Source organism: Heloderma suspectum, chromosome 3 (assembly GCF_057233095.1).
Source record: "Heloderma suspectum isolate Gila_16-S chromosome 3, 16-S_ref, whole genome shotgun sequence".
Lineage (NCBI taxonomy): Eukaryota > Metazoa > Chordata > Lepidosauria > Squamata > Helodermatidae > Heloderma > Heloderma suspectum.
The window spans coordinates 154,056,825-154,083,952 of record NC_139460.1 but is presented as its reverse complement, the minus strand read 5'-3'; the positions used below and the strand labels follow the sequence as shown (position 1 = coordinate 154,083,952).

General features: G+C 41.8%; 1 protein-coding gene across 2 annotated transcripts in view; it reads left to right on the top strand.

Moving 5' to 3' along the window:
- Positions 1–27,128, top strand: part of ABCC4 (ATP binding cassette subfamily C member 4 (PEL blood group)) — a 192,512-nt gene that overhangs the window by 107,878 nt on the left and 57,506 nt on the right. For both annotated transcript variants that reach the window (XM_084844745.1, XM_084844744.1), the window contains 4 exons: positions 14,169–14,319; positions 18,328–18,447; positions 20,232–20,342; positions 24,343–24,443. In XM_084844745.1, the coding sequence (XP_084700871.1) occupies positions 14,169–14,319; positions 18,328–18,447; positions 20,232–20,342; positions 24,343–24,443 (483 nt within the window). The remainder of the gene's footprint in view (positions 1–14,168; positions 14,320–18,327; positions 18,448–20,231; positions 20,343–24,342; positions 24,444–27,128) is intronic.

Sequence of the window (27,128 nt, the reverse complement as noted above, 5' to 3'; positions counted from 1 at the left end):
AAAGTTTGCATTGTTTTTCTTTGACAAAAGGGGGGTTGTCATGTTCTAGTTTAAAGGGGAGGGGCCAAAGTGGAAAGGGAGAGGTTATAGGAGGAGTGGTGGGGCCATATGGGAAATGCCATTGATACTCCATTGCTCAAGTACCCACAATAACCTGGAGCCAGCGCTGGTCAGTGATATCAGAGGCTGCCAAGATATCCAGGATCATTAACAATTAACAGGATCATGCTCCCTCTCTCCCTCTCATGATGTAAATTATCCATCATGGCGATCAAAGCGGTTTCTGTGCCAGAAGCAGGCTTGAAGTCGGATTGAAATGGGTCTAAACCAGCCTTGCCTAGCCTGGTGCTCTCCAGACAAATTGGACTGCACTCACTGGATGGGGGATGCTGGGAGTTGTGGTCCAGTACTTCTGGAAGGCACCAGGTTGAGGAAGACTGGTCTATATAAGACATAATCAGTCTTATCAAGAATGCCTGGAATTGTACGGCAACCATCTGATCAAGCACCATGTCTAGGAAGGGGACATTAGTGACCAGCTAATAGTTGTAACAACTATCAATACTACGTTAGAGGTCATCTGTGTAGTGGTGGGGAGAGCGGTATATGAAGAGGAGCCCCCTGTAAGTAAGATATGAACTAGGGCCTTTGCTTTCTGCCAGGTTTTCTCAGAAATGGTCATTAGCTAAATCAAGAATAAAGTCTACACTTCCCCAAATATAATGAAGATAAAAGAAAATGGGTTCAGCTGGTTATCAGTCTCTTTCGCCTCAGCAGACAGAAAGAGAAAGGAAAGGAGCAAGCCCCCAAATGTTAATTGTGCCAGTGAAAACTGTCACATTGGGCTTCAGCACTGACAGTCAACAGGGAGGGTGGGTTTTGGCCCACATAACTGCCGCTACTGCACTGACTTGACAGGCGTGATCATTCCACCATTCCAGCATTTAGTATCCAATATTGGCTAGTTACTCATCTGATCCAGTAATACATGACCCATTTGGGAAACAGATGGAATTGTTAATTCTAATACATGTTTTAAAAAAGAAATGTTTATTTGGTGGTTGCAACATTCTGTATTTTCCTAGAGTATAACAGTTTGACATAGGAATCTATTGGGATTCATCCTTTCTTTTTTTTCTTTTTTTCTTATTTTTTAAAAGAAAACTAATATTATCACTAATAGAGTTGGGGGAGTGGGGGGGAAGGAACCTCCAAAGTTTCCTGGAGGTTTTTGTCCTGCTTTTCAAGAGCTCCACAGTCCAAGAGATTTTAGAAAAGTAGTCATTTTTTAATCTGCTTTATAAGCTGTCTTTCTTTTTGAATGTCCCCCACCCCACCTCCATACACAATATGTTAAGCTTTTAAACACACAGGCATATTGAAACATACAAGAAAATCTACTAGGCAGAATATATTGGCCATTTTATTTCTATTGAAATGCTTCGTTTCTTCAAACACAATTGCACAGTATTTCATGGCAAGGTGCCCTTGTCTGTAGTGCAAATTCGTATCTTTGGACATGTGAATGCTTGTTGGGCACAGTTGGCTGTTTGTATCTAACAAACACCTCATACAAGATTTACAACCTTGGAAAGTTGTTACAACAGTTCTGAAAAACAGGTGTGCAGGCTAAAGGAGCATGCAATCCCAAAAAACACTTGCTTTTTTGTTAAAACCAGTGGCTTTCTACCATGGGAAAGGTGTACATAGAACAGGGCCCTATTTTGCTTCAGACCAGATTACTTTTCCTACCTTGTATTTGACTTCACGGGCCAATGCAAACTTTGTTGGTTATGTCAAGACTAACTTGATTTCAGTGGGTGTACTTTAAGCAGGACTAATTCTGGATCTAACCCAGTGTTTCCAGTCTCTCTCTCTCATGCTTAAGAGATTCAGAGTGGGCTGTGGGATTGTATACTCCCTTCTCCGAGCCCCTCCCTTCTCCAGCACAAATTCCCCTGCCCTTCCCCTGAGTATCTTAACTATGGTTAAGGTTAGATATGCCCCGAGCTTAATACTAACCAGGTTTAGCCAATCTGGAGATACTGACTGGGTTCACACAACACAATAACCCACACTCAAGGTTGAGTATGGGTTGAATGTGGCTTGTCATTGAACTGTGGGTTGTTGTGTTGGCTGAACCCAGCTGCGCTAACCATCATTTGTTAACCATGAACATCCCACAGTTCACAACCCAACAACAAACCATGGGTTCTCTTCATGGGTTGTTCGTGGTTAACTAACCATGATTTGTTAGTGCGGCTGGGTTCAGACAGCACAAAACAACCCAGTTTTCAACAACAACCCATGGTTCAATGACAACCTACACTGAACCCATACTCAACCTTGAATGTGGTTATCGTGTTGTGTGAACCCAGTCACTGACTGCCAGTCACTGTGGCCTATGTTTCAGGCTCCTATTCCCTTCTGTGTCTGAGGAGGACAATGAGTGGACGCAGACTTGGGTAGCTTGTGAGGTTAGCTTCTGGCCTCAGGTCATGAAGTTCCTTGTTCAGCTTCCTGAGTTCTGTGTCAGCCAGAAGCATCTTGTATACTGCCATATAATGGCTGATTCTGAGTTACTTGAATCTTATCCCTCATGCCCATACTTCTCAAATATTTTATATGTGAGAAAGTTTTATTTGTTGTTGGTATAGTTATGTGATGTCGCTAGTCTTCTGTTTTTTATCACCCCTCTCACCCCCCATATTTCACCTCTGTTGATTATTGGTAGTTGAGGTATTTTCCATCGAATTGTGATGGGTTGCTGGTTTATTTATGTCTGCAGAAGCCCAGCTTTGTAGAAAGGATAACTGTTACTGAATATGATAAAGATCTTTTGTCACTTGTTTTGTTTGCAAGTGTCTTTTATAAGACATCCGCTAATCCCTTCAGGAAGAAATATTTTCTCCTTCTTAAAAAAAAGAGAAAGAAATGAGTATTAACTAAGTATAAAAGCTCTGAGCCTCTACCATTGTTGTCGATTCTTTGAGGGACATTTCCCAACAGTCATTGTTTAAATGGTTGTCAGGAGGAATCAAGTGAAACTCAATAAACAATGCAGTAACTGGTTCCTCTCACTTTGTGTGCAGAAGCTTTTCTTGAGAGGATTTGCATTGAAGAAGTGGTCCATTTTCCAAGTTGTCATAGGGTCATTTAGAAGCATTCCAGCCTTCTTGCTGTACTAGCAGTTGCATATTTCAGTTCTGCACAAATAAGCCTGGCCTAACTGGGCCTTGGAGTCTTCAAGGCAAGTACTAGAGGGACACCCCACATCCCCGTAAATACCACAGTGTTACTTTAAAGCCTTTCAGAGCTAAAATCCATTATCTAACTCTGTATTGCTATACTGTATTATTGTATAACAATTAATATGATTAGTCGAGGCGGCTTTATTTGGAATAAAAATTTTAACTTCTTTTAGGGTTATCCCCATTACCCTCTCTTCCCATTGTTTTAAACCAAAAATGCACTTAAGTGCAATCTATGCCCTTTTAAATTTGAGTGAGTTCAATGATGCTTACTCCCAGTGAAGTGGGTATATGACTGAGCATGATTACTTGGGAGTAAGCCCTATAGTACTCAGTGGGATACTTCTGTGGGCCACTATAGAACTGTGGAAAGCATTTATTTACAAAATGCTAATGAAAAAATTGAGTCTGTATTAAGGACAGTTTCATATTCACAGATTCCTTACCTTTGAAAAGCCTAGCTGTGCAATGCAAGTCTGTGTATGTTTACTCAGAAGTAAGTCCCACAGTGTTCACAGCAACTTACTCCCTAGTATGTGTGTTTAGGATTGCAACCTTAAGCTTGTTGAAAAGAATTGGGTATGTGAACTCTTGACAGCTTTAAAAATGGCCCTTTTGACTCTAGGTAGCCACTTCGAAAAATATTGGTTCATATAGTATAGTATATTGAATGTATTAATCTGAATCCTTCCTTTCCCCTTGTTAACACATGCTCTCCGACATTTTATATTGATAAGAAATGCCTTTCTTTCTTTCTTTCTGTATGTATGTATGTATGTATGTAAACTATCTGATAATTCAGGCTACAGATTCACTTATTATTTACAAGGCTGCTAGACCAGAGGAATTTCTGGAATATTTGAAAATATTTTGTCCATGAACTCTATAATTTCTTTTTTTCCTCTCTCTGAAATGTTGCATTTTTTAAAAAGCCCTCTTCAAGGCTTTGCTTTGTTTCTGGGGGAACATTGTGTGCTATCTGCAGCTGCCCTTAGAGGGAGGGGGGAAAAAGACCAGTGATTTATTGAAGCAAGCTGAATTGAAAACCCCCTTTTTCCTCCCTAAAATCAACAGCTTGACTGAGTTTAAATAACTGACTTTTCATATCCTTTCATCACACACAAAGACCTAATCCTGAGACTACTTGAGCCACCAATGTAGGCTGTGGACAAGACCACCACTGGAAATGTCACTCCCTTCTCACTACACACAAAAACACATTGACTGCAGCTTTTATGAAGTGAAAATGCTGAAGAAAAGGAAAATGCGAGCAAGGTGGCCACAGTCATTTCTTCAAAATAAAATAAAAAAGGCTGCAGCATCTGGATATTAAGGACAAAAAGTGCCTAAGAAGGCAATAATGGCTTGGGTCACTTGCTTTCATTATTGCAAATGAGTGGAACTGCCTCTGTTTGTTTCAGTACTATTGACCCTTATATTTTATTGTGTGGAAATGTCAGAGAAAGTGTGTTAGAAGGCATTCTGGCATTTTTTAGTTTCACAGTGACTTTGTCATCTTGAGATTCCCAAGTGCTTCTCCCACCTGCCCCTTCCCCCAACTTTTCATTGGCAAAGCAAATTTGCACAAATTATTCATCCTGGGTAATTAATACTGACAGTTCCTTGTTTTGTTTTAGTTTATAAGCTAAATACATCATTGATACTTCCTTTATTTCTTTAAGGGCAAAAAGAGGAACGCTCTATTGACTAATTGTAGATCGCCACGTTCCAGTCTTTGATAGCCCGCTGTAATGTTTATATGGGTTGAGCAGGCAGAGAGAGAAGATCCTATACATATATGACTTTAAACAATCCCTGCTTAGAGTTAAGGTGGTCTGCATTTGAGGGCAGAGCCCATAAACTGTAAAATGGACAGAGAAACTTCCTGCATTGATGTGAGAAAAATTGGGCTATATAGGTCATCTGGGAATCTGATGTCAGATTGGATAGTAAGAAGAAGCAGATCTGCTTATATAGCGGTGTAGTGGTAAATTTTGAAGGGCAGATGGCTGTCATTACAATCTCCATAGCCAGACCACCAAGGAGAGTCCAAAAATGCAGGCAACTGTTTTGATCCTTATCAGCAACCCAGTTCTAGCTGTTTTCATCTCTACCAGGAGCAGATCTTTTGGAAAGCTAATGGCTCTTAATTGCCCATTCAAGACCAAGCCACCCCAAAATACTTTGCATTACAACAGGGATAGCTGGCAACAATATATTGTTGCTAGGAAAATCCATTTCCCCTCAGCTACTGTTGTTGTTGTTGTTGTTGTTCTTCAGTCGTTCAGTTGTTCAGTTGTGTCCGACTCTTCATGACCCCATGGACCATAGCACACCAGGCCTTCCTGTGCTGTCTCCCAGAGCGTGCTCAAGTCCATATTCATTGCATCAGTGATGCTATCTAGCCATCTCATCCTCTGCCATCCCCTTCTCCTTTTGCCTTCAGTCTTTCCCAGCATCAAGGTCTTTTCCAGAGAGTTTTCTCTTTGCATTAGGTGGCCAAAATATTTGAGGTTCAGCTTCAGTATCTGTCCTTCCAATGAACAGTCAGGGTTGATTTCCTCTAGGATTGTCTGATTTGACCTCCTTGCAGTCCAGGGGACTCGTAAGAGTCTTCTCCAGCACCACAGTTCGAAAGCATCAATTCTTCGGCGCTCAGCCTTCCTTAGAGTCCAGCTCTCACAGCCATATGTTGCTACTGGGAAAACCATAGCTTTGATTAGATGGACCTTTGTCAGCAAGGTGATGTCTCTGCTTCTTCCTATGCTCTCTAGGTTTGCCATAGCTTTCCTCCCAAGGAGCAAGCGTCTTTTAATTTCATGGCTACAGTCACTGTCTGCAGTGATCTTGGAGCCCAAGAAAATAAAAGCTGTCACTGCTTCCATTTCTTCCCCTTCCATATGCCAGGAAGTGATGGGGCCAGATGCCATGATCTTCGTTTTGTTAATGTTGAGTTTCAAACCAGCTTTTGCACTCTCCTCTTTCACCCTCAACAAGAGGCTCTTTAGATCCTCTTCACTTTCTGCCATTAGGGTGGTATCATCTCTGTATCTGAGGTTGTTGATCTCCCGGCAATCTTAATTCCAACCTGTGATTCATCCAGCCCAGCGTTTCTCATGATGTACTCTGCATATAAGTTAAATAAGGGCGACAATATGCAGCCATATCGTACTCCTTTCCCAATTATGACCCAATCGGTTATTCCATGTCCGGTTCTTCCTGTTGCTTCTTGACCCTCATACAGGTTTCTCAGGAGACAAGTAAGGTGGTCTGGTACGCCCATCTCGTTCAGAATTTGCCAGAGTTTGTTGTGATCCACACAATCAAAGGCTTTAGCATAGTCAGTGAAGCAGAAATAGACGTTTTTCTGGAATTCTCTTGCTTTCTCCATGATGCAGCGAATGTTGGCGATTTGATCTCTAGTTCCCCTGCCTCTTCGAAACCCCGCTTGTACTTCCGGTAGTTCTCGGTTCACATACTGCTGAAGCCTAGCTTGTAGGATTTTGAGCATCACCTTGCTGGCATGTGAAATGAGCACAATTGTACGGTAGTTTGAACACTCTTTGGCGTTGCCCCTCTTTGGAATTGGAATGTAAACTGCCCTTTTCCAGTTTTGTGGCCACTGTTGAGTGTTCCAAATGTGTTGGCATATTGAGTGCAGCACTTTAACAGCATCATCTTTTAGGATTTTAAATAGCTCAGCTGGAATACTGTCATCTCCGCTAGCTTTGTTGTTAGTAATGCTTTCTAAGGCCCACTTGACTTCACTCTCTAGGATGTCCGCTCAAGTTCAGTGACCGCACTATCATGGCTATCAGGGACATAAAGATCTTTCCTGTATAGTTCTTCTGTATATTCTTGCCACCTCTTCTTAATCTCATCTGCTTCTGTTAGGTCCCTGCCTTCTTTGACCTTTATCATGCCTGTCCTTGCACAAAACGTTCCCTTGAGATCTCCGATTTTCCTGAAGAGATCTCTAGTCTTTCCCATTCTGTTGTTTTCCTCGATTTCTTTGCATTGTTCAATTAAGAAGGCCTACTTGTCTCTCCTTGCTATTCTCTGGAACTTTGCATTCAGTTGGATATATCTTCCCCTTTCTCCCTTGCTTTTTGCTTCCCTTCTTTCCTCAGCTACTTGTAAACCCTCCTCAGACAGCCACTTTGCTTTCTTGCATTTGTTTTTCTTTGGGATGGATTTCGTTGCTGCCTCCTGAACAATGTTACGGACCTCCATCCATAGTTCCTTAGGCACTCTGTCTATCAGGTCTAATCCCTAAAATCTATTCCTCACCTCCACTGTATATTCATAAGGGATATGATTGAGGTCATACCTGAATGGTTTAGTGGTTTTCCCTACGTTCTTCAATTTAAGCCGAAATTTTGCAACAAGCAGCTCATGATCTGAGCCACAGTCAGCTCCAGGTCTTGTTTTTACTGACCGTATAGAGCTTCTCCATCTTTGGCTGCAAAGGCCATAATCAATCTGATTTCGATATTGACCATCTGGTGATGTCCATGTGTAAAGTCGCCTCTTGTGCTGTTGGAAAAGAGTGTTGCTATGATCAGCATGTTCTCTTGGCAAAACTCTACTAGCCTTTGTCCTGCTTCATTTTGTACATCAAGGCCATGCTTGCCTGTTAACCCGGTGATTTCTTGACTTCCTACTTTAGCATTCCAATCCCCTATGATGAAGAGGACATCTTTTTTTGGTGTTAGTTCTATAGGGTGTTGTAGGTCTTCATAGAACCGATCAACCTCAGCTTCTTCAGCCTCAGTGGCTGGGGCATAGACTTGAATTACTGTGATGTTGAATGGTTTGCCTTGGATTCGTACTGAGATCATTCTATCGTTTTTAAGATTGTACCCCAGTACTGCTTTTCCCGCTCTTTTGTTGACTATGAGTGCTACTCCATTTCTTCTAAGGGATTCTTGCCCACAGTAGTAGATATGATGGTCACCTGAATTAAATTAGCCCATGCTTGTCCATTTTAGTTCACTGATTCCCAAGATGTCGATGTTCACTGTTGCCATCTCATGTTTGACCACCTCCAGCTTACCTTGATTCATTGATCTGACATTCCAGGTTCCTAAACAATATTGTTCTTTACAGCATCGGACTTTCTTTTCACCACCAAACACATCCACAGCTGAGTGTCCTTTCGGCTTTGGCCCAGCCGCTTCACTCTTTCTGGCGCTACTTGGAATACCCTCTGCTCTTCCTCAGTAGTATATTGGACACCTTCCGACCTGAGGGGCTCATCTTCCGGCGTCATCTCTTTTAGCCTTGTGATACGTTCCACGGGGTTTTCTTGGCAAAAATACTGGAGTGGGTTGCCATTTCCTTCTCCAGTGGACCACATTTTGTCAGAACTCTCTGCCATGACCTGTCCGTCTTGGGTGGCCCTGCACGGCATAGTTTATGGCTTCACTGAGTTACGCAAGCCCCTTCGCCACAACAAGGCAGTGATCCATGAAGGGGACAGCTACTGTAAGGATTACAGTTAAGCTCAGAAGGAACAGAAAAGTCTGTGGGTTGGGATGGCAGGTGATGTCACTGTCCCTGCTAATGAAAAAGTCCCTGTGCTTTGACTCTGTGTGCCCTGGCTCTACTTCAGCAGGGCACAGCACCCTGCCAACAGAAACTCATCCTCCTCTTGTCCTGACTTCCCATGATGTATCCCTCCTGTTGGGTCTGTGTGTATACATTTAGCCCTTTAAGAAAGTGGGCAGGCTAGGCGGAGAGGGGACAAGTGGGGCAATAGGAAAGCAGGAGGAGGTGGTGATACTGGGATACTTTGGGCATCTTCATCTGACGTATTTGATAGATTTCCACCTAAAATTCTAAAGCATGAATAAGGCCAGTGTGTTCATACGGTACACTTGTCAAGGAGTAGAGATTGGCTATGGCTCCGTGTCACACTAAGTGACATGAAGTAAACTCGGTTTTGCTGCTACCTAAAGCATAAAACACCCATCAGTCATTTTCAGTTTTATATATTTTACCCAGGTTTGTTGTTCACTGAAGTTGAAACTAATGCTGAATTTTCATAGAGTTCCATCTTTGGATCCAAAGTTTATATTCAGAACTGGAAGAAGATCTGCAGTTCCCCCCACACCATTTCTCTGTTGTGCAATTTTTACGCTGTTCGCAGCCATTGTTTCCCCAATATGTGACTTGGGTGTGTATGGAGCGGTGGTGTTTTCATAAACAGCAGGCAGAGGAAGGATTCAGGACCCCTCTACCTCCCATTCTCCTTCCCTTTAAATTGCCACACTCTGCTTTACAGTTGTGTGACACAACCCTAGGGTGACCCCTTTAACATGGCTAAACCCCCCCAGGGAATTCAACACAAAAGGACAAAAGATACCAATTTGCATAAATATGCATCTTCTTATATGTATAAATTCAAAATTAGAAATAGTTATAATTTAAATAGAAATGCAATACATCTCACTATAGGAGAGAAGACTATCCCCGGGTAACCTGTGTGCTTGCTCAGTATCCTGTCCAGCGGTGGTGTAGTGGAAGGAGAAAGCTGGGGAGCACAGTTCCAGGACCTTTTTCAGAGCAAAAGCAACAGCGAGGCTGTTAGCACAATCACGGAGGGGGAAATAAGCCACAGGTTCTGGGTGGCATGTTAATCACAGCAACATGCCATACTCACCAGGTTTGCCATGACATGACAAGCTGGGCCAGTGAAGGTAATTTTGCGAATTTCCCTGGTATGTGACTGGCATGCGTGGAGGGGGAAATAAGTCCCCTCTGAGTGATTGTGCAAACCCAGTCAGTCATTTGCTGGAGTGCCTGGGTACCTGACGGACCCCCTTACTCTGGAAATTGAATGAGATGATGATAAAACTTTCGAGTTTTACCAAACTTCGTTACAGATTCACATGGAGGAAGTTGAAAAATGAGGAACATCATGAAGCAGAGATTGGATACTTCTTTTCTTTGATGGGGTTCCTCCTTCACATTAGAAATGGTGACACTTCTTTGCAAGATGGTTTGCATTTTTAATTCCAAGCTGAAGGTTGCATTTCAGCTGGATGAAGATCTTTGTTAAAGTGCAATGTGTTTTACAAGTTGAATCTTTGCAGTCAGAAGTAAGCACAACTGATTTTAATCTCCAAGGGTAACTATGCAGACGATTTCAGTCAGGTTTTATTTTGGATTTCTGTGTTTTATGATGGAGTTTTTAACCGGAGTGTTAGCTGCTTAGAGTACAAATGTTAGAAAAGCAGGAGAGAGAGAGAGAGAGAGAGATTGATTGATTTCTCCTGCGGGTATAACTGTGGATGCTCTTTGGGGCTTAGCTATGTGGGCTGTCGCAGTGAGTTCCTTGGACAGCTGCTTAACGCACAGTATATATTGTTGTCTTCCTCACATGTTTTGCCTAGCTTCTCTCCCAGCCTAATATGCATTTATAGCTGCATTTAACTCAGGCTTCCAAAAGGCCAAGCAAGCATTTTCTGCTATGTTAACCTTGCCCTGTGTTTCTTCACCTGTGTTCTAGATTTCATTTTGCCAACGGCTGTGGCATTTGTCCTCTTGACACTTTTTTTCAAAAAAATGCCACCTTTGTAATGCAATTTCCCAAGAGGAGGAATTTGGGGTGGGGCAGGAAGAAAAGACCAAGCAAGGTCATTAACATTTCTAATACCTTCTCAGCTGCTACAAATCTTTTAATATTCCTATCAGTCATGGAGTGTAACAATCCTGTTCTAAATGGTGATAAGTACAAATCTTCTAGATTGCCTTAAACTACTGATATATGATAGATATGACTTATGTGCTTATAAACATAGTAGGATTTTTTTTTCTGTTTGGCAAAAAGACTTCAGATTTCACTTTTTGATTCAACAAAGGGGGTGGAAATCTTTAAGCATAATTTGAATTGCCAAGATATATTTACTGATGTTGCATCTTACAGCATAAATATGCATAAATAAGCGAACCCAATCTGGGAACAAGACTTTATCTTGGGGTGGGGGTAGTCTCCTAAAATGTGCTTCTATGTTTATGAGCACATCTTCTATGGGATTTAAGTATTCTTTTTTCTTTCTTTCTTTTACCACACTTGCATTTTAGAAGATTTAACAGTGATATTCTGACTGATAGGTAAACTCTCCAGTAGATTGGAGTAGCATTGATAGGAGTTAAGATTTATTTCATTCTTGGCCACAAAGATAATGGGCTTGATGGGGAAAAATGAAGAGTGTTCTTGGAAACATCAAAGGGATACAGGCCTGTAAGTAGCCACCTCCTTGGTCGCGTGTGGAGAGTAAGAATCTCTTTCAGGCGATGAGAAGATAGTTGATTTTAAAATCTCATTGACATTCTTTTTTGCTTCTCCCTTGAAATTTCTGGACTAAGTAGCTGGAGTAACATTGCCATGAATTTACCTTTACCTCTTCAGATTCCAGACCTTGTCAGCACAGTGATGCAAGAAGTGCTGTTCAATTTGCATAGGTTAAAGAGCTGTTGGGAAATTAAGCAATTAGATGCCTGTGCTTTATATATAATAAAGGGCTTGGTTACCACCTATGTATAGCTGTGTCTGCCTTTCAAGACTTATTCATTAAGAGTTCATTTGTATGCAAGTCTGCACATTAGAGTGAACACCCCATCTTAAATAGGATGTTAATAAAGTGGTGTAGGCTCATCTAAAATTATTTCCAAAGATGGAGTCAGACGTCTACCTTAGTCATCTTAACCATTTTTTATTTTTATCCCAGTGAAGCTTTTGTTATCTGCTCCTTGGCATAAATAGTATTGCTTCCCCTTGAACAGCTCTTGTTTCTGATGTTGCAGTTTATCCCTAGGACCCTAAACCAGGTGTCCTTTTTTAATGTTCTCTAATCCTTTTCGCTAAACATCTCAGTTGTTTTCTTCAGGTGTGCAACTGATAAAAGTGAAGAAGAAAGCACTAATGAAATCATGCAATAGTCAGGCTGGCCAAGAGACAGGCTAAAGGAAATGAGACAAAGTAGACAGTAGTCTGAAATGTCAGAACCCAAAGAGACAATAGGTGGTGGAGACAGTTGAAGAAAGGATGAGCCTAGGAGAAAGTAGGGCTTAGGTGTGGCAAACCAGTATGTCAGCCTCCACCCTGCAAGGTAGCACAGGCTACAAGACATCTTTGTCTGTATTCCTTAGAAGCAGCAGCACCACCATTACCATGTCTTTTTAATATCCGGCCCACAGGAGAACACAGGCTTATAGATGTTTATATATAGAGATGGATACACCTCCTTTTCAGAGCTTCCTTTAAATTCCTTAAGAACCTGGTTAGTGTATTTGCCAAGCAATCCAGTGCATGGGCAGGCCAGCTTCCAAACTAGACCAGAGAAGGAAATCAACTCCAATTTCCAATCCAATATATTTATTAAAGAACCAAGCTTTAAAAATAAATAAAAATGAAACATAAAACTTATTATCAGATTAGGATAATAAGGATTCTTATTATCAGAATCCTAGGAGTAACTCAACAAAGCAGTTTACAGGCGGGGGAGAAGATGAGGCCCTCACCTGAGGCTTTCTGGCATAGCCAGGCTGATGTTGCCTCTTTGGTTTCCATGCATAGATGAAGACTTAGGTTGAATGATCACTGCAGCCCACCGTCGCTTATTAGCAATGGTGGGTTGCGGCACCTGCAGGCGCCAGGTGAGCAGTCCAGGCCCCAACCACTGCGGCTTCTCATTACATGCGAACCTGGTAAGGGTGGGTTGTTGACAAGCCAGCCAGAACCTATGGGGTGGTTTAGGTTTGCAGGTGGCTTGTCAACTACCCCAACAACCCACCCTCACCGGGGAACGAGAAGCTACAGTGTGCCCCTAAATGTTCAAAATGGCAGCCTTCACTGCGACAAAAAACCCTGCGTGGAAATGCACCCACAGGGGCTTCTCGTTACGTGTGAACTGGCCAATGAAAATCTTAAGGGCAGCAAGTATTTCTATGGGGCTGAGCAACTCCCAGGAAGAGAATCAGTAGCCTGAGAGGACCTGACCATGCATCCTTCAGGTGATTTCTGTTGTACTTCTTTGACATAAGCTGAGTTATGGGAGTGGGGAAGAAAGCTCAGATAGGGTCTAGGAAGAAGAGGGACTCTGTACTATTGACTGGAAGGAAGGAGAATAGGCAAGGGAGTATTGGGAAGCTGGGGGCTGTGTGCCAAGAGGGCATGGGCTTGCTAGGTGTGAAGTCTATATCCTGATGGGAAAGTGGTTGGTTGTGGCTTCTGCTTGCACTGCAACACTGTGACTTGGCAAGATTAAGGAGGCAATAGGAACTGACAAGGAATGGGGATGGAGGCTGAATTTCACATACTGAGTTGAACTGACCACCCAGTTCCTTAGCTTCAGGCTTCTATGACTTTCATGAGCATTCAGAGTACTTTGAAGCAATCTTTACAACCGCTCTTTAGATAGGTCATCCTCCTATTGCAGATATGGGGATGGAGATGGCTCTGACGCTATCAAGTCAGTTTGATTAGAATAGGGATGGGAGGAACGTGTGGACTTCTAGATGTTGGACTGCAACTCCCATCATCCCTCACCATTAGGTATGCTGGCTAGGACTGATCGGAGTTGCAGTGCAAAACATCTGGAGGGCCACACATTCCCTACCACTGGCTTAGAACAAGGGTTATATAGTGGAAGGTGCAGCGTTAGCCTTCCTCATTGCCCTCGATGGCCAATAGACAAAGTTTTAAATGTGTAAATATTGTATAGTTTTTAAAAAACTGACAATTTTGTTTGACGTCATTTGTTGTTACATTGTTAGTGGAAGGCACAGTATTACTCATATATTCCTCGGGGTTTCTTTGTTTTTAAACTACAGAAGTACAGGGAAGGGGGTGGTTATAATTTTGGGGGTTAAAAAAATAATCAGATTCCTTTTGTGATTTTGTTGTTGCAGACTTTGCTTCAGATCTGTGGCGTGGTAGGGGTGGCAATTGCAGTGATTCCTTGGATTCTCATCCCTTTAGTTCCACTTCTTATTCTTTTCATCTTTCTTCGTCGGTATTTCTTGGCTACATCAAGAGATATTAAACGTTTGGAATCCACAAGTATGTATTTTTGATATGACTTGATTTTAATGATTTGAATATCGTTTATGTTGCTCTTAACTCAGGGGCAGGATTGGTTTCCCTCCTTTTTTGTAAACTCGTGTGTGTATCTTAATTATGGTTTTCAAATTCGTCTTGTTCACTCATTTGTTCATTCCTGCAACAAATATTAGGTCTTCTAAAATTCTACTTCTAGGGCAAGAACAGACATAACACTCCTCTAAACTATCTATAAGAGCAAATTTTCCCACCTTCCCCTTTTTGTTTTCAGTCTTAACCAATGCTGATCATAGTTAATGCTAACCAGGGTTTCCACTTTAATCGGGATTTGAAGCCAGGATCTGATATGCGTTTGGAAACTCTAGTTAACATTAACCATGTTTAGCATTGTGCAGCTGGAACATTAAATTATGGTTAAACCCAATAAAGGAAGGGTCATTGGAATTTGTGCCAGGGGAGGCCTTTTCCAATCACTAAACTGCAGTTCAGAGAGCAGCAGTTGTGTCTCTGCTGCACTTTACAGATGGAGAAAAGTAGGTCGACCAAACCCAATGACCAAAGTTTAACAGTCTCTCTCATCAGGGTGATGGCTCAACCAGCCCCTGGCAAGTGCGATCAGTTCCAAGTTTCCTCCCAGCACTGGAGGTGTAGAGAGGGAGGGTATTCCCAGCCCTGAAGATGGGTGGGTGCCTGAAATTTGTCTTAGCTCTGCATTAGCTAGGTGCAAGCAGAGAGCCAAAGCAAATGTTGGCTTCCCACTGGCTTTGAGCTGGAGAAGAGACAGTACAAGTGTGTCAAGTTACTGATCAAAGCTCCAACCACCCAGCAGGTGCAAAGGCAGAGAAAAATGGCATGCATATCTGTCCCTTTGCTGCATTTAAGCTGGAGGGGGAGAGTGAATGTGTCTTGGCTTGTCTCTGCACTGCCTTACAATTAAAGCTCCAATCACCCAACAGGTGCAACCCGCTGGGTTCGGACAATACAACAACGCACCATGGCTGGCTGTCCATGGTGGCTTATCATGTTGTGCGAACCCAGTCACTGGACGCGTTCACAAGACACAGTACCCCATGATGGATGACTAGCCATGTAGGCTGAGTTGTTCTGTGAACACTGCACTCTGCATGGTTAGCACACCTGCCAGATAATCAGGCAAACAACCCACAGTGTGTGACTTGTTTCCGCCTTGATCCCCCCTCCCTCTCCCCAGTCCTCCACCTGTGGTCTCAGGTGACCTGGCAGCAGGCCCATTTTGTCTGCTGCTAAGTCCCCCTTTCCAGCTCTGATCGCAATCTTGATTGAGGTCAGAGCCTTTTCCCCCCCAATTTTTCCAGTTCTGTTTTTGTGCAAAAATGTGACCAGGAATTTTTTTTCACACTTCCTCGTGCTTGGGGAGCGTGTGCAAAAGTTTCTTAAAAAAAATAAAAAATTCTTTGCTTTTCTGCAGATGCACAACTGCAGAATACTAGGAAACCAAAGGATACCAGCTTGCCCCTCCTACACCCTTGTATGTTGCACTTGGCAAACATACGGGGGTGCAGGTGAGGATAGCCTGTATCGCCGTTCTCCTTCCCCATAAAGATTCCTCAAGCTGCCTAAGTTTTGACAGCTGTCAAAACCGAGATGGCAAGAGTGATCTTTAGGGTGCTTTTAAATTCCTATAGGCTTCTACAGGAATTCAAAAGTGCATCATGCCAAAAATCAGGGTGAAATCCAACCCCCCACCAAGAGCTGTGTTGCCCCAAGGGTTCTTGGCAGGGGGTGGATTCCCCCCTCCCCTGCTGATTTTTGACACGGGACACCTTTAGACTCCAGTGCACCCCTATGGGATATAAAGGCACCCGCAGGCTTGCATTGGGTTCTAAAGACACTCCATACTGAAAATGGGGGGGGTCAAAGCCCCCACTAAGGGCTGTGTTGCCCCAACAGTCCTTGACAGGGTGTTGGATTTTGCTCCCTGCGTCCTAATTTTCAACATGGGGCATCTTAAAATTTCTGTACAAGCCTATAAGAATGTAAAAGCGCCCTAAAGATCACTCTCGCCGCCTTGGTTTTTACATCTGTCGGCTTGAGGGATCTTTATGGAGAAGGGGAACAGCGATACATGCTGTCCTCACCTGCACCCCTGTATGTCTGCCAACATACAGGGGTGCAGGAGGGGTACGCCAGTATCCTTCAGTTTCCCACTGTTGTGCACGTGAGCATCTGCAGAAAACCGAAGGAAAAAAATAAATAAAACATTGGCACACATTCCTTGAGCACGGGGAAGTGTGAAAAAAATTCCCAGTCTCATTTTCGTGCAAAAATGGGGCCAGGGAATTTTTTTTTTAAAGTGCTCTGATCATGATTGGAGCTGGGAAGGGGGGATCAATGGGGGGAAAGGGTGTGGTGGCAGCCCCTCCAAGGTGCTGTTTGGGCACCATTGGAGGGACTGTCACTGGCAAAGGGCACAGGCAGTGGCTTGGCTGCGAATGCAAATGGCAATCGTGGCCCTGCTCGGCAAGAGCAGCTGGGGTTTCTGCCACTCTTGCCAAGCAGCCTGCTGCCCTCTACCCACGGTGGGTTGGCATGTCCGGGTTGACTTGACACACCAACCCATTGTGAGTAAAACAACCCCTATGGCAACCCAATGGTTATTAGAATGGGTTGTTTGGAAGAAACAACTCACCCTAATAAAAACAGTCCAGATTCGGATGACCCGCTAATCAACAATGGTTTGTTCTGGAAACCAAAGCATTGTTGGTTGGCGTCTCATGCGAACTCAGTCACTATCTTTCACTGTACCCAAGTTGGAGAGGGATCGCAGAGGCAGGCTGGCTTGTTCTTGACTTTGTTCTGCATTTCAGAGATGTGGTACGAGGTCAGGAATTAGACTCCTCCCCTTGGGTCAAGGCATTTCCTGGCAACCACAACACTTTGTTTGACCACAAAGGCCCCCCCAAATGTGTCAACTTCTACTAATGAAACAGACATTAAGTTAGGAAATGCAATGAATGCACAGTGCCAGTCGCCTTAGGTTTGGATTTATATCATATCAGATGTCCATCACTGTACAGAATACAAATTGGAGAACAAAGGCTGAACTTGCATTTTTCTAACTCCTCTCCAAGGCATTTTCATTTGGTAGCTGATGGTCAGCACTACTATCCATCTGGTTCACAGCACTGGCCTGCTCAAGCTCTCTGTTTCCAAATTCTACTGCTAAGTAATCTGTGGGTGATGTTGGGAATCCTTGCTGGTGGTACTGCTGCCTCTTTGTTCTGCAGAGGAAGGCCTACATGGAATAGGTTGCATCACGTTCAGGTTTCTGTGATCAAACTTTGTGTTTGCAACATAAGCAACATAAAATCTGCATGGTGAAGATGGCTATCTAAGGAACTGCCAAACTTGCCATGAATCTGCCCAAGTACCAAGATCTGCAGGAGAGGCCCTTTCGAGGGCACCATTACTCACAGAGGCCTGTTTGTTGGGCATATGTGAGCGGGCTTTCTCCAGTGTTGCCCCGAACTGTGGAATGCACTCTCTTAAGAACTACCATTGGCCCCCGCTCTCTTGGCCTTTAGAAAGGGTATAATTTAGCCTTTCAAAATGTGTGGTTATAATGTTTTTGCTCTTTTTAATGTTCTTGTTTTTATTGTTGCAAGGTTTTATTTTTTACATTGTTGTATACTGCCTTGATGGCTTTTTAGCGGATAAGACGATATATAAACGTTGAAGAAGAACAAGAAGAAGGAGTAACTCAATCTAACCTTCATGAACATGTTCATTTATATCACTTTGAGCAGTGTATTCTGACAATTCCGAGTGACAGAACAGGCTTGTTTTTTTAAATGAGAAGTATGATTTATGTAATCTTGGAAGAAAATGCCTGGTTTTATAATTTGAGTAATAAATACCATGTATTTATTCAGTTGGTCCAGTGCCAGAAATACCTAGTAGTAGGATGAAACATCAGCATAGCCGAACAGTACTCTTGAGAGATGATATCATTTAACCTCCATTTTGCAGCTCGAAGCCCGGTGTTCTCTCATTTGTCATCATCTCTCCAGGGACTTTGGACTATCCGTGCTTTTAAAGCAGAGCAAAGATTCCAAGAACTATTTGATGCTCACCAAGATCTTCACACAGGTTTGTAAAGAAGTAAATGTTTTTGAGTTCTGAAGAATTAAGTGGTTTCTCCTGGACTATACTACTTCAAGGTGTAGCTGGATAAATGAATATTCCCCCATTGTTGGGCCCCTTCTCACATCCCAATCAATTTAGCATGCAGATGTTTGTCATTGATAGAAGTCAGGGGCAGTGAAGCTTTTCTTTTAGTTTTTGTATGTGTCTCTCCCCTCTTAGGTGGCCGCGGTGGCTTAGTGGTTAAGACGCTGAACTGCAGACCGGAAGGTCAGCAGGACAGCAGTTCGAGACCCGAGTGCCGCGTGACGGAGTGAGCTCCCGTCTTCAGTCCCAGCTCCTGCCAACCTAGCAGTTTGAAAGCAAGAAATTGCAAGTAGATAAATAGGTACCGCCTCAGCGGGAAAGGTAACAGCGTTCCATGCACCTTGGTGTTCAGTCATGCTGGCCACATGACCACGGAAGCGTCTTTGGACAGCGCTGGCTCTTCGGCTTAGAAACGGGGATGAGTACTGCACCCTAGAGTCGGACACGACTGGTTGGGGACACCTTTACCTTTTTTACTGCCTTCTTAGAATCCCTTTTTGGAGACGTTAACATTTACCTTAAGCCCATGTGAGCCTGCTCCTTCCTTGTTCCATAGCTTCACCTAGCCTTGTGTCAGGGACACAAGCAATTCTTTGTTTTGCCTAACTTCCTTTCATGGATTCTCCAGAACTCTTAGAGAACTCTTGCCCTCATGTAGTGCAAAAGTCTTAGTATTTGTGAAAACCTTCTGGAATGCTCATGCTCACTGGGACTGTCGCACCATTCATTAGAGACCCAGATGTACATACATTGGTCCTGCCACATTTGCTTCTGAGAGAGTGTGGGGTCATTGCAGACACATCGCTTATCCAGGAAGGGTGGGGTTGCTGCTGTTCTGAGCTGGAACCTCCACGGGGGTGCTTAGCGCATGAACATTTGGATTTTACACAGCTGCAGCAGCTCACTGAAATACCACCAGATGTATGAAAAGCTTTCCTTGTGGTTCACAGTACCATTTAAAGCAAGTCTTGCCAACGACTTGCTAGAGCAAAGCTTCTGATGTTGACATCCATTTGTATTACAGAAGAGTTCAGCTATAACCATGAGCAGACACTGTCATGCATGCCTGTTTTTTTTTAAAGAAACCTTTATACAATACTGTATATACCAGCGTTCCACAACCTGGTGCCCTCCAGATGTGTTGGCCTACCACTTGCCCCATCTCCAGGCAATGTGGCCAACAGCGACAGTGTTCTCTAAAGCTGACCACTCTCTTTTGCTATATAGCACAGCAAGGAAATGCCCTGGGGGTGGGAGAAGGTGTCCTTTATCCCTCCCCACTCTGGGATCTGGACAGCACAACAAGAATCATATTCCAGGCTGACTGGGGCCCTGAAAAGGAACACTCCTCTTAGGGTGCGGGTATACACTGCAACTTTGTGTTGCTGGTCCCACTCATTAAAGTAGAACTTCAAGGCAAGTTACTCCTCCATCTTTATTGAGCAAAGCAATTGTCATTTATCTTTACAACCAAAATGGAATTCTCTCTCATAAAAGAAAAGGAAATGTCATGCTGTAGATTTTCACAGAGTATTCAACACCTCATTGCACAAAGGACTTCCTGGATGAACTTTCCAAATAGGTCTCAAAAAACACAGCTGAAGTTGTGTAGCCATATAGTTCTTTTGAGTTGGAGTTTACTGAGGGACTAACGTCTGTTTTGTTTTTTAAACCTTACCTTCTCCTCCTCGTTTTTTTTTTAGAGGCCTGGTTCTTATTTTTGACTACCTCTCGATGGTTTGCTGTGCGCCTGGATGCCATCTGTGCCATCTTTGTGGTGGTAGTTGCATTTGGTTCTTTGCTTCTTGCACGGAGTGAGTATACTTATTGAGGAGTAGTTATCATTTTATAACTTAATTTGCATTATCTTTTAAAGACTATATTTATTTCTTACAAATATATAAAATAGACAGATCATACACATTTAATATACGTAGTTCCTAAAAATCTTCGCACTATGAATTATTCATATGAAAGTTCTAACTATTCATGACAAACAAGGTTGAATGGCATCCTGAACGTTATTATTCCAATATGTTGTAAACAAAATCCACTCACTTTCTCATCAATTCTGCAGTTTTATCTTCTCTGGTTTCTTAAATAATAAGTAATTTAGACAGTATGCCATCTTTAAATGCAATTACAAAATGAGATGACTGTTACTTCCCCCCCAGTTATTGGCTATATATAACTTAGATACTGTTAATATATAAATTACTAACTCTTAAGTCGAATCCTGGTACTAGATTCCTCAAATAAGTTAGTATAACCACTTTGAGATCTACTGGTAAAGAGTGGCCTATAATTTCTTCAGTTATCCTAATTACCTCTCTCCAAAATTTATCAATAACATTAATAATAATGTCCAAAATATATGAAAAAAATCAGCAGGCGATGCAGAATAGCACCAACGCACATTGTGTCCTGTTCCAAATATTAAAGATATCCTATGAGTGGTACCATAACATTGATACTGAACTTGGTAGAAACGTTCCTTTAAATCAACTGAAATCAGTCTAGATGGAACATTTTTCCAAATCCACACCCATTTATTTAGTGTGATAGGCTGAGCTATATCTCCCTCTCATTTCTCATATTTAATAACATTTAATACATGTTAATAATAAGACTAAGTTACTCCCTTTGTTATTTCTAATTTGAACAGGGTTTCTTGTCTCAGGTCTCCTTATTTCCTAATTAGAGCCCTAACAACATGCTTCAGTTGAAAAAATTGAAATGGAGCATTGTCTGTTTCCATCCAGTAGCTTACCAATTTCTTCCAAGATCAGAAATATTCTATTATTTAACATGTTATTAACTAAGATCATTCCAGAGTGTATTCAAATGGAAGTATCATCCAGCTGTTCTCTTACTGCCATAACTTGTTCATTATATAAAGCAGAAGTCAAACCAGATAATCCAGGACATGATTTAGATGTATACCATATTTCAAGGGTAGATTGATCTGGCTTAACTTTACACAGTTTGCATTTCTAGGATCTCTCCTCAAACCATAAACTTAATTAAATTATAATATAGCATCTTCTGTTCAGCCCCAGTATCTTTTCCTGGAGAATACCATTCACTCATAGAAGCCAGCATAGATGCATGATGCAAACCTCACATCTGAGAAGCTTATACCACCTTTATCCTCTTTTTTTTTTTTTACACAACACTATGGGCTATTCTTTGGTGTTTTCCATTGCATCTTGAGGTTAGTCTTTGTAAAGCATTTTAGTTAGAAACATCAAGTATCAAAGGTATACTCATAGATATAGGCAAAGTACAAGGCAAAAATTCATTTTAATTGTAGCAATTCGGCCCATCCAAGATACAGGAATAGTTGACCAAACGTTCAGCTTAATCCCTTTGATTTTCATTAATTCGTCATGGTTTGTCTTCACAATATTATTTAGATTGTTATGTAACCATTTACCTATTTTACTGTAGCTTTCCATAGAATTTTCATAAGAAAAAATAATCTATTTTTGTATCAGCATCTAAATTTTACCCATCATTTCCAGTTTATTAAACATATAACTAGAAACATAGCTATATACATTCAAGGAAGATTTTAAATTCTTTACATCACCTGTATGGATGAGGCAATGTTAAGATAAAGTCTTCAGCATACAAGTTTATTTTAGACAATTAGGGTCCAAGCTGTACTCCACAAATTTCCCTATCATTGCAGTCGCCAACAGTTTGAAAGGCAAACAACGGGAAAAGGGGACACCCGTCTGGTTTCCCTGTCTCATTCAAATGTGCCAGAAAACTGATCATCAACTTAAACCCGCCCTCTTGGATTGCCGTAATATCATCTCTAGCCATTCCCTAAAAGGTCCATCTACGTTTTTAAAATCCACCACTGAGAATAGGTACCCCCATTGAACCCTATCAAATGCTTTCTTAGAATCCAAAAATAAAAAATACATTCTGATGTTAATAATTCTCCTGATATTTATAAAACAGCTTATGAGATGTAATAAAGCAATTCAGATCATGGTTAACATATCTAGAAATTACATCATTTAAATTATTGGTTATTACTGCTGACCATATTTTCAAGTCCTAGTTAAGCAGGGAAATGGGTCTGTAAGATTGTGGATTTGAGTTTTTTTAATCACCTTTATAAACAGCCCTGATTTTAGAGTACCTCCGTGAATTGGGCATAGTATGAAGATACATGGTTTCATTGATAGAGAACACTTGTGGCTCCACCAAATTATCACAATTTCTTTCTTTCTTTCTTTCTTTCTTTCTTTCTTTCTTTCTTTCTTTCTTTCTTTCTATATGCCGCACACATATAAAGATTTCAAAGATCACAGACAATATAAAATAATATATAAAATCAGTCGCCTACTGGGCTGGATGCACCTTATCTTGTCTGATCTTGGAAGCTAAGCAGGGTTAGCCCTAATTAGTACTTGGATGGGAGACTGCCTGAGAATCAGGCTTCCTGCACTGAGCAGGGGGTTGGACTCGATGGTCTTGTAGGTCCCTTCCAACCGTATGATTCTATGATCTATGATCTCATGTACAATATCTCCATTAGCCAGCATGGTGTAGTGGCTAGAGTGCTGGACTGGGAGTCGGGAGATCCGGGTTCTAGTCCCCACTCAGCCATGGAAGCTCACTGGGTGACTTTGGGCCAGTCACATACTCTCAGCCCAACCTACCTCACAGGGTTGTTGTTGTGAGGATAAAATGGAGGAGGAGGAGGATTATGTACGCCACCTTGAGTTCCTTGGAGGAAAAAAGGCGGGATATAAATGTAATAAATACATAAATAAATAAAATAGCCATAGGAGTAAAAAAAAACATGGTAAACTAAACTGGGAAGCCTTGTATAAATAGGTATGTCTTCAACATATACCAAAAAAAGTAGGAATTGTTGGCGCATGTCTAGTATCAGGGCTCCACATAACAGGCACCACCTAGCTAAATGACCTGCTCTGAACAACCATGGAGCAGACCTCAGGAGTGTGTGGCAACACCAAGAGGGCTTCTCCAGATTACCTCATGGACTGAATGGGTCTATAAGGGAGAAGGCAATCTCTCAGGTTATAAAACTCAGCTATCAAGCCATCTATACCAGCACATTATTATTAGGTAATCTCTTAATTGTATTCAAAAGCTCTTCTAAAGTAATGTATTCCTCTCATTTTTCCATATCACCTCAAAAAATGCAAGGAATATTCTGTTTAGATAGAAATTGTGTAATTGTGTCTAGGTTTGGCTGTTTTGATTTATAAAGTTTTTCAGATAATTTCTCAAATGGATAAGCAGTCTTTTCAGGTGTATACATATTTCCATTATACAAAATTGGAGGTATCCCTACTTTTTTTCTGATCTTTGGCTAATAATCATCCAACACCATGAAATCCTCTACCATACATACATCCAGCTCCAGTTCTTCACTTGCATTATCAGTTTCCTCTAATTGTGTTAAGCCCAACAACTGAAAGAATTATTCTCTGCTCACAACTCAGACATCTGTAATGGGACATATTTGTTCAAAAGTCTTAAGATTTTTGTTAATGTTGTGGTACTACAAATGAAGATGCTGAACAACCCTTTGATTAGGGTGCTTTTATGTGTATACTTCACAAGTTCCCTTCACTTTGTTACATGCTTCCTCATTTAATTTCACGTACATGTACTATAAGCGTTCTTAATTATATTGCATAGCTTTTTAAATTTTGTATTTTCAGTTTTATATATTAAATTACTAAGCACTTAAACAAAATACTGTTTTTTATATTAAGAATTTTGAATAAATTTTTGAAACTTGCCTTTTCTCTCACCCAATAGCTCTAGATGCAGGTCAAGTTGGTTTAGCTTTGTCCTATGCAATCACTCTAATGGGAATGTTTCAGTGGGGAGTTCGGCAAAGTGCTGAAATTGAAAACCTGGTAATATTTTCATTTTCTTTTTTAAAGTTTTTAAAATCTCTGTTGTTGTTGTAGGCTGAAAACAGTTCACGGCCTGCCAGTTACTTGGACATTGTAGCTAAATGCTATTGCTTTCCAAAGCATCTTTGTCACATTTTTTTCTCTTAGAACCTAATGGAAATTTAAAAGTGCATAATCGTAATTTGGGTTTTGTTGGAAATCGTTGAATTTTGCACATATCTTAAAACGAGTCAGGGTTTTTCCCCTTCAGACTACAACATGGTGCATTATTTATTAGTGACCTGTCTATCAATATGTCAGTATGTTTACTTAACACTTACTAAGAATGGGAACCATTTACTTCTATGAGAAAAGACATAGCAGAAACACCCATGGAATGTGAAAAATCAAGTGCCACAAAATGTAATGATTAGAGCCATCAGTGTCTCAGCCCAAGAACTTGTTGAAACATCTAAATATAAAGCTGAAGATATAGTACATAGGAATGGTCATGATCTTCCAATGATGAGAATTGGGTCATACAACAAGTATAGATGGGGAGTTCTGTTTTTAAAAATTACTTTTATTACCGATAGATTTTGGGGTTTTCAAGGGATGTTAAAAAGGTTTTTTGTGGCCCCTAGGATTGAGGCAAATGTAATGACTATGCCCTCCTCCCCGATGTTAAAACAGGTATTAGTTAGATCATGCTTGTATGATTCAAAATGCATGACCAACAATGTCCACTGTGGGGATAGTGAAGGTGCCTATAGAAAAAAAAGGCACAGTGTATAAAATGGAGGACAGAGAATGTTTTTTAATTTTATTTATTTACAATATTTGTATACCGCTCCATATCTAAAACAGATTTCAGCATGTTCTGTGGGAGAGATGGGCAGACCGCTCAGACTTCAGATAAAAGAACATCTGGCAGATACCAAGCATAGTAGCAGTAGAAATAAAACCATGGTTGCTGCATGAAACATGTGGACAAAAGAATTAAAGTCCATATGTTTATTTTGGCAAATGAATTAAATTTACACAAGAGAAAGATTAGGGAGACTATGTATGTTGAGAAATTGAAGCCTAGTGTGAATGCTAAAGAGGAAGTGGCACAGGCACTTAGGTTTGTGAACTTGGGGCTTTAAGAATGTGAGCTGAGAGTAGGTTCTGTGTATGCCTTGGAGGGAGCAATCCTATCAGATAGGTGGTCCCCTCCGAACTCAGAGGCGACTGCCTATCCAATGCAGGGCAGGCAGCGCAGAGGGGATCTTCTCCTCCTCGCTCTCCCCTGCCTGCATTTGCGGCTAGACGGACGATTTCGGCCGTCTAGCCATGGGACTTCAGAGTGCGAGGGGGAGGCCAGACGATGCATAGGAAATATACCAGCACTTCTGTACTTCCTGCCCCCAGGAATGCCCCCTTTTCCCCCACTCCACACTTTTCTTCTGAGTGTGGAGCCCGGGCATGATCTGTGCTGCCTATGAGGTGGCAGGGGAGGGGCGGGGAGGCGGTTTTCCAGGAACCACCCTCAGAGCATGGGCTCCGAGTTTGGTTCCCAGAAACCGAACAATCCTATGGCTGTTTAGCCGCTGTCTAGCAGCCATAGGATTGTGCCCTAAGGGGTTAAATGCAAGTGTTGGTTGTTAATTTTGTAATTGGATATTGGAGGCTTCTTGGGATCTGTTTCAAAACTCTTAGGGTTCGGATGATTAGTGGGGGAAACAATGCAGCATTGGTTGTTTCCCCCACCCCTGCACATACCGGTTGCGTGACTGGGATTACCCTAACTACCCGCACTGCAGGTTGCTGTGTCATCCAAACCCAGCATGCGGCATCAGCGTAGTGACTTTCACCCACCCTACAAACCATGGCTTGCAGTAGGAGTTGTTGGATGGGTGAAAAGCCACAATATCCACACTGCATGCCAGGTTCAGATGACACGGCAATCTGCAGTGCGGGTAGTTAGGGTAATCCCGGTCATGCGACTGGCATGCGCAGGGGTGGGGGAAACAACTGATGCTGCGTTGTTTTCCCCACTTACTGTCCGAACCCAGCCAGAGAGTAAGGTAACCCTGGCGTTCTGGTATTGACAATAGTGTAAACAACTAGAACTTTTACCAATGGGGAGAACAATAGAAACAGCTTTTAACCTATCACAAATGTGTTGATTGTGGAAGCTTTGAGTTTAGTTTTTCTACTGTGCATTTGAATGGTCAGAGAAAATGCCTTTCCTTGGATGTTTGTAAATTAATATATTGCTGGAAACACCATAATACATGCTTTTTCATCTTGCATAGATAGTTGACCTTAAATAAAACAATAATTACTTGAAGGTATGCAAGGTAATACATTGGTAAAAGTATTTTCTACAATCATGTTTGTAATTAGTCATGTAGTTGCTGATATTGATAAAACAGGGTCTGTTGGTTGTAGAATAACGCAATACAAATGATGAAGAGAGTTGATTAAGGCTGTCTATTTTACAAGCCATCCTGATGTGGAATGGGAATCAGAGCATTGAACTCAAATCAAGGAGCTCTGGATTAAAGTCCCAACTTTTGATACACCTGTTTCTTTGTGAAACTGCGCACCCCATCTCTTTCTGTCCCATTTTCTGAGAGTGGCACTGCTTGGTTAGGGTTATGGAACAGAGAAAAAGGGAGATAGATCAGAGAAGTCTGCTGGGTTTTATTCTGGTTGCAC